Below are 16,086 nucleotides of genomic sequence, written 5' to 3' on the forward strand. Positions count from 1 at the left end.
GGGGGCACAGGAACCACAGCAAAATCGCGGGGTGGCCTTGAGACGGGACTGGGTGCAGGTGCTATGTATATAATCACATAATCCTGCTTTGTGCAGCCAGCGAGTGGCCAATGGCAAATGCCCGCGGGAGCTTTGGCCGCTTGCATGGGACAACTGCTCGTTGCTGTGCCTTTAGTTGGGCCGGTGTCAAAGCCCAGGAGTTGTTTCGTCACGGGCAGTGGAGGGGCCTAGATCTCACACATTAGGTTGTTTCCATATATAAGCACATGTGCGGTTGTTGTCAGTGTGTATAATTATGGACGATATACTCTGTATGTTGGAGGAACGGCCCAATGTCTGTGAGAGCAGTGGGGGTGTCCTGAGGTGGACGAGATCATCCTCCTGATTGGTCCGCCGGGCCTGTCCCGGTCTGGGCCCGAGTCTCAGCGAACCAGGAGCAGGGGTGCCACCGTCACCGTCGAAAATACATCATAGTTTTTGACTTGGTCATCATGGGCCTAGCACAACTGGGCTGCTCCCCTCCATCCTGTTCAAGTTTGGACAGCACATGGCTTTTTGATGCAATCCAATTCTATTCTTGTATTTTTCTACTAGTGTGCTACAACGTGCAATACCCAACTTTAATTCCTGCCTGCCACCCAGCCACCCTACCACCCTGCCTCCCTGCCTCCCTGCCTCCCTGCCTCCCTACCTACCTTCCACTTCCCGTCTACCTACCTACTTCCAGGAAGTCCCATCACAGCATTCCGCGAGGACCCCGCGCAGTGACGGATCCGTCCAACATTGACCCGTTCATGCTTTGAACCCTTCGATCGCCTCGTCCCACCGCTTGCGAATCACCACGCTACTCTATCGCCCCGTCCACCGTCCCCGTTGGCGTGCACGCGAACCCTAACACATACCCCTTCCCTTCCCTCGGCCGCCACTCCACGCCGCCCTCGAGAAAAGGACCTCATTGCTGTGCAAACACGCGCAGTTCTCCCAGACAAGGGAAAAACTCTTTGCCGATGTCAACCTCTTAAGAGCAGCCCCAAAACATCCAGGCCGCCCTCCCTCCCTTTGGTTTCCAGCTGATCGGTTGTCTTATTGTCTTGCCTGCGGTGGTACCAGAACCCGTGTCCCAATTTGCGCCGAGCACAAAGCCAGAGACACCAAAGTCCACGCAGATGATAATAACGGGGCTGCTATGATTCAGGTGCAGGTACGTGCTCGTGCTGGTGCTGGTGCTCTCGGCCAGCAACGCTCCCCAACGGTCCCCCTTCCGCATCCGTCATGTCTCGCCCTTCCCTTCCACGTCCACGTCCACGCCCACTTCCACTTCCGCTTCCACTTCCCTGAACGGTCGACAGGAGGTATAGTGTGCCTCTCCTGCCCCGTCTGCCCCGTTTTCAACTCGGTATCACCCATGACGGCCGCTGTAGTTGCTGTTGCTGCTGTCTCTGCTGCTTCGACCGTCTCGACATACACCTTCCCGGCCACCACCACCACCACCATCATGCCTGTCTGTCATGGCGCTTTATCGAGACACCCGTCACAATGCTCCACCACGCCGCCATGCTCCCCACTGGGGTACCTCCCCTCCTCGTTCCGCTGCAGGCGCATTGGACCGTAGTCCTTCCCAGCACCTCCGTGCTGGTGCCGGCCAGTCGCAGCATCCTCTGTCCGCCTACAGCGTGGCCCCGACCCCGGGGCTCCTGGACGGAGCTGGGGACATCTCTATGCCCCTGATGGTCGGATGCTGTGTGTTTTCCTTCTGTTCACCTACCACCAATGCCGTTCCCTCTTCGTGCTCATGCTTGCCTTGCCGGTGCTATCACCGCCCTTTTCGTGCCCTTTTCTACGAGAGCTCACTTCTAACCAGGGCGCCATGTCTGCTGCAGGTACCGAACACGATCGATTGCGTCCCGAGCCCTACTTCTCGTCCGCACACGGATCCATCTACTACACACCGAGACACCCACTTGAGCGCAGGCGCCGCACCGAGAGTGCTAGCTTCCCGACGCCGCTGATACAGCCTCGCCAGCGTCGACCTCACTCGATTCACATCATCTCGTACCCTCCTGGTTTTATCCCCCCGGATTTGCGGCCGCCAAAGTCGAGTCAGACGTCCACAAGGAAGACCACCAGGAAATTGAGCCGAGAGCAGAAGAAGGCTCAGAAGGAGGGCGAGAAGGAACGGAGGAGGCTGGAAAAGGAGCGGTCAGAAAAGAAAGAGAAGCGGCGGTCTCTTCGATCACTGCCCCCTGGTGCTGAAAAGGTCGGGAAGGTGTTGGACAAGATAAAGGCAGTCTTCTCCCATCCGCCGAACTCTACGCCCACAGTTACAGCAACCCCTACGTCGAGGGCCCAATCCCGCCCGTCGAGTTTTATAAGCTTCGCCCGGCGACTTTCCCGATTCGAAGGATCCTACGTCGAAGACACCGTGATCGATATTCCAGTATCTACAGGCCGACCAGGTGGGGAGGAGATAACGGTCCAGGAACCCATCATGGCTACCGCCACTGGCCCGAATCCCCTCGGAGGGAACGCATTTCAAGCATCCAACAGGACCAGCATGGTGTCGATACGATCCGCCAAGAGCATGATGAGCTCATCGGTGTCCGAAATTCAGAAGCCTGTAGCATCAGGGAGCGGGCTGGCTTGCTCGATATTATTAGCAGAGCCGAATGTTTTTCTCACGGGATTCGAACATGACAGTCACTCCAGGCGCCAAGGACAGCAGCAATCAAGCGCACTGCTTCGTGGAAAGCTGCAGTTGAACGTGTCCAAGAATGTCAAGATCAAGTCGGTCACGCTGAAGCTGGTGGGCAAGGCCAGAACGGAGTGGCCCGAGGGAATTCCGCCGTCCAAAACGGACCTGTTCGAAGAGCAGACGCTCCGCACCCAGTCCCTTGTATTTTTCCATGCCATGCATGAAGGCATGTGGGAGACGGAGTATGGGAGCCAGTGCACATTTGTGCCAAAAACCAGCTCTACACATCACAATCTCATGTCCTCGCTCTACAACAACTCCAATTCGTCACTTCATATTCTCGGAAAGTCTAGAAACTCTTCTACGCTGACAGCCAAGGAAAGGAAACGCCTTTCCCTTCAGTCTGTGCAGTCCCGAAGTTTTGGAAAGGGCGAGTCGCCATTTGCGAATCCGGTCCAAGCAAAGGGGTTCAAGATTTTTGGCCCCGGCACATACGAGTACGCCTTTGAGTTGCCCATCGATCACAACCAACTCGAGACGACAAAGCTCCAATACGGCTCGGTCCGGTGGGAGCTGGAAACTATGGTGGAGCGTGCTGGAGCATTCAAGCCGAACCTGCACGGTTCCAAAGAGGTGTCAATTGTCCGTCTCCCCGACCAGATGTCTCTCGAGATGACGGAGCCAATATCCATCAGCCGCCACTGGGAAGATCAGCTGCATTACGACATCATGATCTCGGGGAAGAGCTTTCCCATCGGCGCCAAAATCCCCATTGCATTCAAGCTCACGCCCTTGGCAAAAGTTCAGGTCCACAAACTTAAAGTGTTCGTGACAGAAAGCATCGAGTACTGGACCAACGACCGCCATGTCACGCGCAAAGACTCGGGGAGGAAGATATTATTGCTGGAGAAGGTGGCCGGCAAACCCCTGGACAAGCAATACGAGGCCAGCGACATCCGTGTTCTCAGCGGTGGCGAGCTGGATGCTGAACAACGGGACGAGGCGCGAATGCTGGCTATCCGAAGACGGCTACAAGAAGCTGCCAGGGCTGGCGGTCCTCCGCGGCCACTCCCTGATCCGAGCAACAATTTGTTGGGTGAACTAGACCTTGGTCTGGAGAGCTTCTGGGGAAGCACCGAGATCGAGATGAACGTGCAGCTACCAACATGCGACATGATGGCGCGCGACAAAACGCTTCGTTTGCATCCCGATTGCAGTTGGAAGAATGTTAATGTCTTCCATTGGATCAAGGCAAGTAACTTCTTACAAATCATGCTCCTCATACTAACTACAACTCCAGATCGTCATGCGCATCTCTCGCTTGGACCCGGATGATCCCGCAGGAAAGCGTCGGCGGCATTTCGAGATCAGCATTGATAGCCCCTTTACTGTCTTGAACTGCCGTGCAACCCAAGCCAACACGTCCCTCCCGCAGTACAGCGGGCGAGACGGCCCTGCCGAGCAACGACAGCAGATGTCGTGCGGTTGTTCGGACGCGCATCCTTTGGATCCCAACTCATCCAACGCGGCCACGCCGCTCGCCATGATCGAAGAGGATGCCCAGAGCCTGAACAACAGCCGACTGCGGATTGACTCCAACATCAACACCAGCGCCGGCGGTCTGCCCAGCATGCCCCAGGCTGCCCACCTACAGTCCGCCGCTCGAACTGGCGGGTCTGTGCACAGGGCCAGCAGTTCGCTGAGCCGTGCTCGGGGTCTTCCAAGTCCGCTGGACCGTGAGCCACGACCCATTCACCTGCTGAGACACCCCTCATACAATCCGCCTCCCTTCAACGCAGACGATCCGCCGCCACCGCTGCCGGCGGAGCTCATGACGCCACCTCCCAACTACGACATTATCGTGGGAACTCCGAGCGTGGACGGCATGGCCGACTACTTTGCACGTCTGGCTGCGTACGACCTGGAACAAGAGGGCTCGAGACGGAACAGCGATGATACGATCGGACCCATCGATGTCGACCCATTTTCGGGCGCGCGGCTGACACCTAGGCCGCCGCATGAAGCCGGCGATGACGACTCTTCTGACAGCAACGACGATGAGGTCGCCCGGGCCCACCGCCGCGGACGAGTCAATGTGGCCAATCCGAGAACACCGGGCGGTCGTTTGGTTCCAAGTCGGAGTCTGGAAATCGAGCGTCCCACCGTGAGGCTCGACATGACGGGGGTGGTGAGGCGGGGGCAGTGAGGTCCATTTTGTCTTGGAAACGCGGGAATGGAACATCTGTAGTACTGGACATTGGATATTCGAAGTTTTCGGAGTTGGCAAACGAAAAGATACCAACGGTTCTCCGGGCCCCTTCTCCCCTCTATTGTTCCTGAGAGACATGACCTCACGGCTTGAACATTCAGCTACCTCCTCCACACAAACCCCACACGACACATGTATATGCAACACACATTCACATACCATCTTTATGTTTTCATTGGCATGGCACAAACAAAATACCCCCTTTTTTTGTTATTCTTTGACTTCATCCATCATCCTGCATGCATTGACAAGGGAGATGGATAGAATGATGCCTTTCATGAACGGCAACACGGCACGGCACTGAAAGGGAAAGAAGACATCATGGAAAAGATGGGGAGAGCGTGAGAAAGTGAGGAATAGGTCGAATCAAAAATAGGCATCGAGGTGGTAGTCTTATGGTAATATAATTCGAGGCTTTGTGTCGCAAGTTGTTGAACATGGTAGTGACTACTTGTGTCAAGTGAATTCAACTCCTCTTCAATGAAATGACCACCCTCATCGTGCCCCAACCAAATCACATCATTTTACTCAGTTGGAGAAATCGCAAAAGACGTTCTAAAATCAGAGCGCTCGTGGGGCCATTGGTATATTCTTAATCGCTTCTTCCTCGCTGCATCGCTTGCCACATCAAATATCGTTACAGACAAGAGCTCAAAAACAGCCTTGCGATCGATCCCCTTCCACGCTCTCCATAATCCACCGCCCATGTGATCCAATTTACTTGATGATGGCTCCCACTCCTTTCTGATCCATCATTATCCGGGGGTATTATAAGTTCATCTTCCAAAAAGGTAAAAAAGAACCAACCAAAAAAAAAAAAAAAAAAAAAAAAAAAAAAAAAAAAAAAAGGGTCAACAGAAAGACAAAAACACACTGCCCATTGAATACCTACTCCCAAAACGCCACAAGAATAAAAGACAATTGTATCGATAGGTAGCTTGTCCACCAATATTAGTGACTTGCTCGAAAATGCACAAGTCCCGACCCTAACGCCCAGAATAATGCATATGCTGTGTCAACAAGAGCTGAAGAGCTGGAAAAGCGTAAATAATACAATGTGGCGTGAAGGAAAGACGCCCAGAAAACACAGAATAAAAAGATGGCCAGACATTTAGTAGTGCGAACGGAATAAATCCGGGCGCCCGACAGGCGGCACGTGAGGGGGTCGATGCGGTGCGGGATCGGGAAGCACCTGTTGCGAAGAAGGGTAAGAGTGCTGTCTGTCCATGGTGTACTCTGGCACAATGCCTGTCCGGTATTCGTTCCTCCTTCCAAGCGGCTGATAGTGCATCTGGTTTGGCGTAACAGCGTTCTGGAAATGGTACTGGTGGAGGAAGGCAGACGCGGGCGGGATGAGCAGCGTGTTGACTTGTCTCACGGGCTTGTACGGACTATCGCGTTGCTGCAGATAAACCGATGGCGAGTGTGAGATGGGCGTGTGCAGTCCGCTGGTGGCCCCAGCGTTCCCCATGGGTGTCCCAGAATGATGACCATAGGGGTCGACGGAGAGTGGCGAAGACCCGGCCATGTTGGCGCTGGAAGCCAGGTGGTGCTGGGGAGATGGACGCTTTGTTGGCGTGCCATAGGACATGGGCGGGAAGCTTGTTGTCGGAGTGGTCACCGACTGTGGCGCCGAGCTCACACTGGGCCCGGATGTAACCAGCACAGACTGCTGGGGCGCATAAGTGGTGGCATTGGGGTACACGGTGGCCATGGCACGCACACCCGGCACAAGCGGCGGCAGTGACAGTGGTGAAGCCTGTGGCGGTGCGTATGCCGCCGAGGATGTGAACGACTGGGTTGTCACGAGGGGACCAGCATGGCCTGTGTTCAGTGCCAAACTGGGCACGGCAACACGCCCTTGATCTGAGCTCATGGATGGAAGTGGCCGACTCTGGCCGGTAGCAGAGTGGATAGGTCGCTGAGAGCCGATAGGAGGGTGCGAGGCAACGTGTAGACCTTGGAGCGGTGGTGCCTGCGATGGGAGGTGGTGGGCTGGCAGGTGGATGGGTTGGGGTTGTTCAGGGGCAGCACGGCCAAGACGCTTCGCAGGGGGCTCGGTCGGGTCATCTTCGGTAAAACTGCGCTTCCTTAAAAGGTGCTGTTCTGGCTTCAAGGCAAGGGGGGAAACGGCATTGTTGGATGAATAGGGGTGTGGCCAGCCCACTGGCCCATGATTGTTGCTGTTCTGTATGTTTCCGCCAGAAAAGGGCCCAGCTGGGGTCGGCTGCATCGCGGCGGTGCTCATCGGAGATGGAGTTGGTGAGGCAAAAGCGCGATGGCTCGGCGACGGCATCAACAGCGGCGATGGCGAAGGTGAGGGTGATCGTTTGGCGATTTCCAGGTACTCGTACACGTTGGCGAGCTTGTCCAGCCATGCGCGCCACTGCTCGGCAGAAACCAGCAAACTATATCTCATGTTGCTCAAGAACTCAACCTCCATCACGTGAATCTCATTCACCCCAATGCCCGACACCTCTGCCCATGTCTTGTTGGTATAGGTGTTGTCATCCAGAAACTTGTTCCCAAGCATCAGGGCGACGGTCAACAAGCGGAACTCGCTGCCCGGTCGACCCTTCACGCTGGGGTTGGCCATTTTGAGCCTATAGATGTAGAGAAGCGCAAGCAGCGCCACATTTTGGGTGATCTTTGTAGCGTCCACGATATTCATTACCCATTTCTTGAAGTCGGATGACGCCACAGCGTTGGCCGACAATCTAGCAATGGCGGCGTTTGGTGGCAAGGTCCGTATTTTTTCAGCCGTCTCAAACGTCTGCGGAGACTCGAACCAAAAGAGAGCCGCGACCTCGGCCATAAAGTCTCCCAGATTCCCACTCCTCGGGCTGATGCATTCTGGAATTTCCATGCTGTGAAACACCAGGCTCATGTCCAATGGCGGCGATGATGGTCGGGAAGAGTGCCGGTTTGCCCCTCGTCGTTGGTTAGGGACAACCGTTGAGCTCGGCAACGCCGCGACGGGAGCAGCAGAGGAGGAGGGCAGGTTTGGTCTCGGAGCTTGTTGGACCTGGGGCTGCTGATAGACAGGTGCAGAACATCGTGAGGTGGAATTGTATATTTGCTCGTTCGGCGGTGGTCGCTCGTTCAGGGCGGATCGGTAGCGATCTTGCTGGGGCATTGGTGGGGCGTGGGTCGAATGGTGGTGGATGTGGTTTTTGGAGGATGCCAAGTGAGGCATCTCGTAGGTTGTCCCCATGTTCTCGTCGGCCGGTGGTGTTCGGAGTCCACCCGAGTAGTCGGGGTCTCGCAGGTCGCCGAGATTCGGGGTATGGAGGGGGAGCAGGCGAAGTCCTCGAGGAGCGGGCAGTTGACACTGGTGCATGCCCTCCGGCTGAAGGTGGTGACGAGAGGGCTGGCGAAGAGAAGCGGAGAAGAAGTCGGAGGAGCAAGAGGAGGAGGAGATGGTCGCAATTGAAGTCATGCGGCGAGGACTCTTTCTCTTGTCGACAGCTTTGGGGAACCTGGAAAAGGGGGGGTGGTTTGAACCGGAATCGCAAACGAAAAAAAGCAGCCGGTTGCTACTAGACAGATGTTGGTGGTTGCTGGTCCGAAATCACATTCCACGCCAGGAACTGCAGAGAACCGCAGAGAGTTCTTTCCACTTTGCTTCGTACCTGCAAGCTTTTTGCCTTTTGTCGCATCACACGACTAGGAGCTCGCTCCTGCCTCAACAAGCTCAACCTTTTATGGCAGCAGGTACGAAGCTTTGGAGTGAAGTGAAATCGTGTTGTTGGACGTTTATTGCGTTGTGACCTCAGCCATGGCAGGGACCCCGTCAATATACGCTTCCACGTCCCGAACTCGAGCTCCTAAGCCAGCCAAGTCCAGTCCAACCCAGCCAGCCAGCAATTCTTCTTCTTGATACAAGCAAGGTAGTAAGGTAGGAGTCGCTGCAGGAGCTGGATAGGTGGTGAGGTGGTGAAGCAGCTGCCTGGGGAAGAACCTGGAAAGGACGAAGGGAGAGTGATTCATCAATGGATGGGAAGAAGGGAGGAAAGTGACGACGAAGAGGACGACCAGGAGGTTGACGAGGAGGTTGACGAGGAGGAGGAGAAAGATCCTCGATCCGTGAAAACATCCATACCTTTTTCTTCTCCAGGTTGTCTACCTTGCCTGCTCCATGTGAGAAACTTGGGTTGCGTAGCTGGTGCGTTGCTGCGTCTTAGTCCCAGTCGCCGCAAATGCTGCTAATTTACTTTGTCCCTGGTCGACGTCGTTGTCTGTGTCTGGTGCCGTGCAAGGGGGCGCTGTGCCGCCGCGGTCGTTCTGTGCCCGCAGCTCAGAGCAGGTCAGGTACCTTACCTACTGTACTGAGGTACCTTCTGAGGTACAAACCCACCCACTACTTGCAGCCTGCCCCACAGGGCTCCGACACCACCTCACTGGACCTCAGCCATGGAATCCTCGCTTGCCACTTGCGCTAAACTTGGTTTGATGCTTCTTCCAGCGTCTTCTTTCTCTCTTCGTCAACCATTCATAGGTTTGAGCTCAAAGGGACTCGCCGTTTACCGAGTATAGAGGACAAATAGGAAAAAGAGAGGCTACGACTGCCACGGTTGTGAACAGGCCTGGGCACAGTGGGGGAGGAGGGGGGGAGGAGGGGGGTGGGGGGGGTGGTGGAAGTCGTTCTTTTTTTTGTCCCTGTCCACACATTTTGGCTTGGGGCGCACATCGCCCGGGCACCTCAGCCAAGCAACCTGGAAGCTCCCACCCATCAATTCGTTCGCTCCATCCCGCCGCAGCACGCTTTGTCCTCCACCATGCGTTGGAGGCTGGCACGCCGGAGACACCACCACCAGAAAGAAGTACGGCGGCCGGACTGTCCTATGGCTTTCTCAGCCTGTGCTGTTGAAAGATTGACTCCTCACTCAATCGATACTCAATGCCCTGTTCTGCTGATTTTACTTGTCTCCGGGTCACCTAGCGCGAGCCATGGCCACCTCCATGCCTGAGGTGGGAGGGGGCAGGAAACACTGGAGGGAGGCGCACACCAAGGAGCAACCTGAAAGCAGCGACATGTCCGAGTAAGAAAGCCCGGATCGCAAGGATTCCCAACGATTCAAAAGCCCCAACCCAAGCCCTTTTTTTTTTTGTCTCGCTCGAAACGGAACATGTTTTTGTTATTTACAGTGCGCACTGTATGCGGTCGGTCGGTCCTCCATATTTCCTTATATATTGCCGCTAAAGAGTTTAGGGAAATGGCTGCAACAGCCAGGTGCCATCCTCTCCCTCCGGCGTCTCCACTGGCGATCAGTGATTGATGATAGAAAAAAAAAAGGGGGCAATCGTGGTCCTCTTTTTCCCTCATCAAGTTCCATCTCAGTAATGGCTGACGAATAGCGGTATGTACGGGTTGCCGACAACCCCTCGGCCCTCCTCTTTTCAGCACCGGGTCGGTCCATGTCATCATCGTTGCCATCAGAGTGTCCGTCATGATGCAACAGACTAAATAAAGTCCAGATGACAACAGCCCGAGGGAGGAAAGAGGCATCCAGACGCGCGTGATTATTCTTGTACCGTGTGCATTCATCTATCATCTCTTTCCTGTCTTGGCTCTTTGCCCTGCCCTTGCTCGGCTGCCGCCTGTGTGACTGGCTGACGTACTGAGAAATGTTCCACCGTTCAATCATACCACTCACTGATTGAGAGAGCGAAACTATGTTGGGTTTTCTGGAACCCTGGCTTTTGGGGAGCGAGAGAAAAAGGAGGGAGGGGGTGTGGATGTCCGCCGAGATTTTCTATGTATCTGGCCGTTTGAGCCGAAGAATCCTACACGCTTGGATTTGTTTCTGCAACACTGAAAGCAACAGGAATGAAATCATGCCGCACAGTGCGCCAGTCTGAGTCTGAGGGGTCTACACACTTGCCTGGTGCGCCTTGGGCCCAGCCCGGTACGAGTGGTAAAAAGAGAGATAGATCATAGGACTAAGCAGGCGGCTGCATAAAGCCCGGATGCACCATCCATTCCGCAAACACCACTTGTGACTCGGAGACATTGATCAAGGGACTCCATGATGGTGATGGCTGATGATCAAACCCCTGTCGACCTCCTCTCGGCAAGACACCGTCTCCTGCCATCGGCCACACCAAAAAGGTGGTCAAGTGGTTATGGTAGGACAGCGCGGGGACCTCCCCAAACGTGGTTTATTATAGGCAAAGCCCCTCGAAACGGATGGTTCCAAAAACCCGTGGCGCCCACATAGACTCTCGCATTCTTGTGGCATTTGGCATCTGGCTGACTCGTAATGCCTTGAGCCACTGCCCTATCCTCATCAGTGTCATCGTGTCTTGAAGCAGGCTCTGATGACATGTCGACAAGCGCCAAACCGGAATCTGGGCGCTCTTTTTTTTTGCGGTTCAGGGTTGGATCGGACTCCTGGCAAGCCTGGAACCTGGGGAGTGGAGTGGAGTGGCTTTATCCGTATTTCCACTCAGCAGAGCATGACGGTGCAGGTAAGAGCCTTGATAAGAGCGCTGGCAAACCGGGAGAAGGGTACCAGACAGAGAGTCTCACGGCATCATCTTTCCCCTATCAAAGGGCCAAGCGACCAATCCTCCTCCAGGGGGGTGGGTGGGTGGATTGGGACCCTTTTGTGCTCTGTGTCTGACATGCACACACGCTGCCAACAAATTACAAGGGAGGCACACACAGGATCGGCCGAGTAGGTCAAAAAGTAAGCAACGGTCGTATCAACCCATTCTCGTGTAAAATCGACAAGAGGCGCAAGTCATCGTCGCATCCGTTTCCTACCTTGCCCAGTTCAGCTGCAAACTCCGTCCCCCGGTCTTGTCAAGTGGCTACACCATCAGAACGGAAACGGATGGTGAGGGGTCGTGATAGTCGTTTGCTCTCGGAATATCCGCATCAAACCCCGCCACAGAAAACTTTGTCGGACAGGCGGTTTTTTTTGTTGCCTTTCCCGGAATCTTTGGCTGCGGGAAATCAGAAAGTAAGCCAATAATAGCCTTTACTCAACAGCAAAGGAGCGCCTCCCGAGGTTCGAAAGAAGCAAAGGAAAGGAGCACAATATCCGTGTCGGACACTTTGTACACATAGTGACGCCCATGCCTTGTGGACGGAAGCTCCGGGCGGGGGCTTTCCGGCAACGAATCGTCCGGAGGTCCTCCGGAAGCCAAGCTGCACTTGGGTGTTCCGGGGAGCACAATATGAGGTGGATTTGGTTGGTTGCTGGGGAACTCACCACTGTCAGGGTGCATCACGAAGATGGCCATTTCTGACCCCAGGATTGGTCAGCTGCCTTTGCCTACCGACTCATGCCCCGAACAAGGCTGGAGCTTGTCGGACGGCCGCAGACGGAGCTGTTTGCGGATCGCTGCGTTTACTTGCTTTCCCATTTGCCTCTTTTTGCGGCCTTGTTGGTGGGACCGACTGCCGTAACCCCCTTCCAGGTTCCCCCGCTTCCAAAACTCGCTTCGTAGGCTTTGTCTAATGTAGGCTCGGTGCGGTGCGCCGTGAGGCGGCTGACATGCGAAACTGAACCGACAACAGCAGGTTTGTAGCGCAACGCCCGGTCCGCCAAAAGTCCTCTTGCCTCTCTGTTGCATTGGGGGGTCGTGTGTGTTCCGAGGAGCACCTCAGTCCTGCCGTCCGCCCAGTCAGCGGGGTGGGAGTGCCTCTGCTATTTTTCGCACTTGCTGCAGCCGAACTGTCAGAAACTCGAGGAGCTAGATGGATGCGTCTCCATGGGTGCGGAGCATGCCGCCCGAGAGAGTGGTTCATTGGGGGGTTCTGTTGAGCTTCGCTCTTCTGACTGGGAAGCATATTGCACCACATAAATTTGCAGATCGAGGTTACCGCTCTGGAACTAATATCACATGTTGCCGCCTTCCCACCTCACTGGGGGGTGGAAATCAATTAACGCGAGAATGGCGTTCCCCACTTGTCAGCGCGTGTGTCTCCCGCGTCAAAGCCCCACCTCCGTTCTTCGCACTGGCCAGTTTGATGAGCCAAGCAGGCCCATACGGCCGTGTCCGGAACACAGGATCGGGATCCCTCGGCGCCCACACAGCCCCCCCCCCAACCTGCACACACCACAACGTCATATCCCTTGATCATCTCTCTCCGCCAACTTGGTTTGAACTGCAAGGGAACTAATAGGCAGTAGTCCTTGTTGTGTTCCATATTCCCGTTTCTTGCATATTCTGTGTCTGTTTTGTCTGGGACCACTTGATGCCGCAAGGGCCTTGCGGTGTCACTATACGTACACCTGTGGCATTTTGTAAGAGTCGAGTAGGTCAAGAAAGATTTGGGCTGATGAAACATTGAATAAAAGATGTTTTGCATCAGCTTCCATGATTGGAAATAGCTAGATCAAACATTAAGAACAATACAAACAGCTGCCTTTCCAGAAGGACCATAATCGAGAGGTCGCCTCATGGTTGCTGGCTGGTTTGATGGGGAGTAAATGAACAGCATGACTAAAACTGCAGGTTTGAATCAAAATCTGGCTGAACTCAATATCCTGTAGGTCATGTGGAAAAGTGATGATGTTCAGCAGAAATCCCATCAAAGAGCGTGTGCAGACAGAAGATAATAGCGAAGTAGGCAGGTAGTCGTCCGCCGATTTTCCAATGGACTGAAGGGCCAGGTATAAACTGGTATGTCTTACCGAGCCTAGATAGAGAAATGTCCTACTTGCTTTGACGTGACACCTTGAAGTGGCAGGACTTGTACAGAATTATATCCATAATACGCTAAGTAACTAGCTACCTGCTCACGAAATTATGCCTACCGATCTGGACTGATTCTCGGATTATGGGCAACACTGTCACTGTGTTTGATTTCAACGCCCCCTTTTTCCTTGAAAGGATCCTGGAGCTTTTGGGGTTGTGCTGCACAACTTAGTGGGTAGTTGATGATAGTCTCGCGGCGCATGATAAGCCACTACATTGACCAGGTAGATCAACATCTGTATCGATCACTAGCCGAACAACTAGGTACTGGAGTGGAAGTAACAAGACAAAAGCTCAGCAACAGAACCAAGCCAGACTGCTGATATTCAGGGTCTCAGCAAGCGGTGGCAAATGTCTGTCCCCTCCTGTTCAAGTTGCAGGCACACAAGCCTCCAAAGAGCGCACACTATCCGATCGATCTATCAACAACATGGCATGTCGTTGTCAACACAAGCACCAAGTGTCTCGGCACGTATCCATCGCACCACCCGAAGCAGAACATTTCCCGATGAGCAAAGGTTAGGTAGATCTAGATCCGATTCGAACCGCCAACTGGCATCTAGCAGGCCAAATATAGCCACCAGAATGTTTCCAGAATTCGACAACCGGGTAGTTATCCGGGGAGCATTTTCAGTCTGAAGGAAGCACACCTAGCCTGCTTCCGCACAACAAAGCCTCACTTTAATACCTCCTTTTTACCTGTATTAATCCATTGCCGGTCTGGAAAGAAGGGCGGTCTGAAAACGCACAGAAATATATCCCATCTGGAAAAGCCGCTCCTGCCATGTAGGAGATCAAGCCAAGACACAGAGAATGGCGTGTATGCGGCTCGTACCCTTGTGGCGAATGGCCAAACCGATACTGCTACGTGTAAACCCATCCATCAATCGATTTGAAATTCCCTCCCCGCACAAAAAACATGGCCTTCAGGGTTAAGCCCCCTAGACCGGGTAGCGTCTAAGTCGGTCTCATTGGGTAACACATCGGAGATAAGTTGTGGCTTTTGCATCAAAACATTCGATGGAAGCTGTCAGCTTCAATAGGCCGCGGGCGACATCACTAGGTAGGCCACATAGTCCAGAGTTATTTGCTTCGATGTAACTCAGACCGACACGAATTGCCCATCCGTTGTTGTTTACCTTGCTTTCACCTACCATACATGCAGGAGCGGAGGCAAACCCAAACACTCGCCCTTAGCCGTTGGAGGCACTTATGCTTCGGACAGCGTATGAGGCGGCAGACGGAAGCACAGCATGATGATCTGAGATGAAAGTGAACATTTGCCCCTTTCCGATCCGATCACAACTTCTGGCGAACGTTTGAGAAAACTTGTTTACATATCAGGGACAACAACAGACAGTAAATAGCGGGTCTTCCGGTCAACAACTCGACTCTGCCGTACGATACTGTGCTGCAGTTGCCTGACCCGAACGTTTGGGACGCAGACTGGGCTTCTGCTGACGAGTGGGTAGGACCTACACTGGTGCCATTTCCCACCTTGGCTGCCTCCAGCCTTGCTAGCGTTGGGGGCAATGCTTTGTTGAGCATAGAACTACGTGTTGCTGTTGAGGCTCTGCGTTTGAGTGCCAACATCAATCGATACCCAAGGTCCCGTCTGCCGAGTATAAGCGAGCCATCGTCAGGCTCGGTAGACACGAGACAGATGAGGCTCAGTCTCCCTCACCTTTGACAACATTCCCCTCATCCAGCTCAAATATGAATGCCATGGCTTTGGCCTACCTGGCCAGTCCTGTGCCCAAAGCTGACGCAAACGTGGAAAGGTTTGCCCCTGTCGCTCAAGCAAAGTGCCAGCGAATAGCTCCACGTTAAAGCAGATGATGAGCTCTCCCATGCGAGTATGCGGCAGACGGGGTGGAGTTTTGAAGCTGTGGAGCAAAGCCGTTTGGTACATGTACTCTCGTATGGAAGGAAGCCAAACAAGAGCCGCAGCTGCAGGCAGAAATCCCCGTACAAGATGCCTCACCCAACGCCGACGCAAATCATCATCGAGAGGATGAGGTGACATGCCGGAAAAGGGGGCGGGAAGGGCGATCCTATTAAGACTCTCCAGCATGTTTGCCGACTCCAACAGCCAACAGCCCTCACCGCCGGGTGAAGATAAGCAGGTATCATGCATTGGTTTGGGAGATGAGAGCATGAGCAGAGCTGCACTCCACCTGCATCCACGTAGAAAAACAGAGAGAAAGCAATGCCAAAATGACGTGTGGTCGTCTGCGATTCATCGAAAGCCAGCTTGCTCGCCTCCATTTTGCGGATCGTCGCAGGGTCGGTCGGTGGAGACAAACAAATCGGCTGCACATGGCCGCATGACGACGAGCAACAGGTTGAAAGCTGGGGAACTGTCTGTGGCCGCAGAGCAGAACCACTCCACTTTTGGCCGGGCGAAGAAGGC

At 54.2% G+C, this 16,086-nt stretch overlaps 2 protein-coding genes across 2 annotated transcripts; one reads left to right on the forward strand and one right to left on the reverse strand.

The window, feature by feature from the left end:
- Nucleotides 1–328: 328 nt before the first annotated feature.
- Nucleotides 329–5,506, forward strand: QC764_700280 (uncharacterized protein). The gene is made up of 5 exons (XM_062949692.1): nucleotides 329–1,201; nucleotides 1,653–1,740; nucleotides 1,881–3,925; nucleotides 3,993–4,894; nucleotides 5,063–5,506. The coding sequence occupies exons 1-5, from the start codon at nucleotides 1,187–1,189 to the stop codon at nucleotides 5,223–5,225; spliced, it is 3,213 nt and encodes a 1,070-aa protein (XP_062796980.1). The 5' UTR covers nucleotides 329–1,186; the 3' UTR covers nucleotides 5,226–5,506.
- A 566-nt stretch (nucleotides 5,507–6,072) lies between these two features.
- Nucleotides 6,073–8,175, reverse strand: QC764_700270 (uncharacterized protein; the record flags this gene model as incomplete). The annotated part of the gene is made up of 1 exon (XM_062949691.1): nucleotides 6,073–8,175. One exon carries the CDS (start codon nucleotides 8,173–8,175, stop codon nucleotides 6,073–6,075), a length of 2,103 nt encoding a protein of 700 aa, XP_062796981.1.
- Between the last annotated feature and the right edge of the window lie 7,911 nt (nucleotides 8,176–16,086).

The sequence above is a fragment of the Podospora pseudoanserina genome (genome assembly GCF_035222485.1).
Source record: "Podospora pseudoanserina strain CBS 124.78 chromosome 7 map unlocalized CBS124.78p_7, whole genome shotgun sequence".
NCBI classification, from domain to species: domain Eukaryota; kingdom Fungi; phylum Ascomycota; class Sordariomycetes; order Sordariales; family Podosporaceae; genus Podospora; species Podospora pseudoanserina.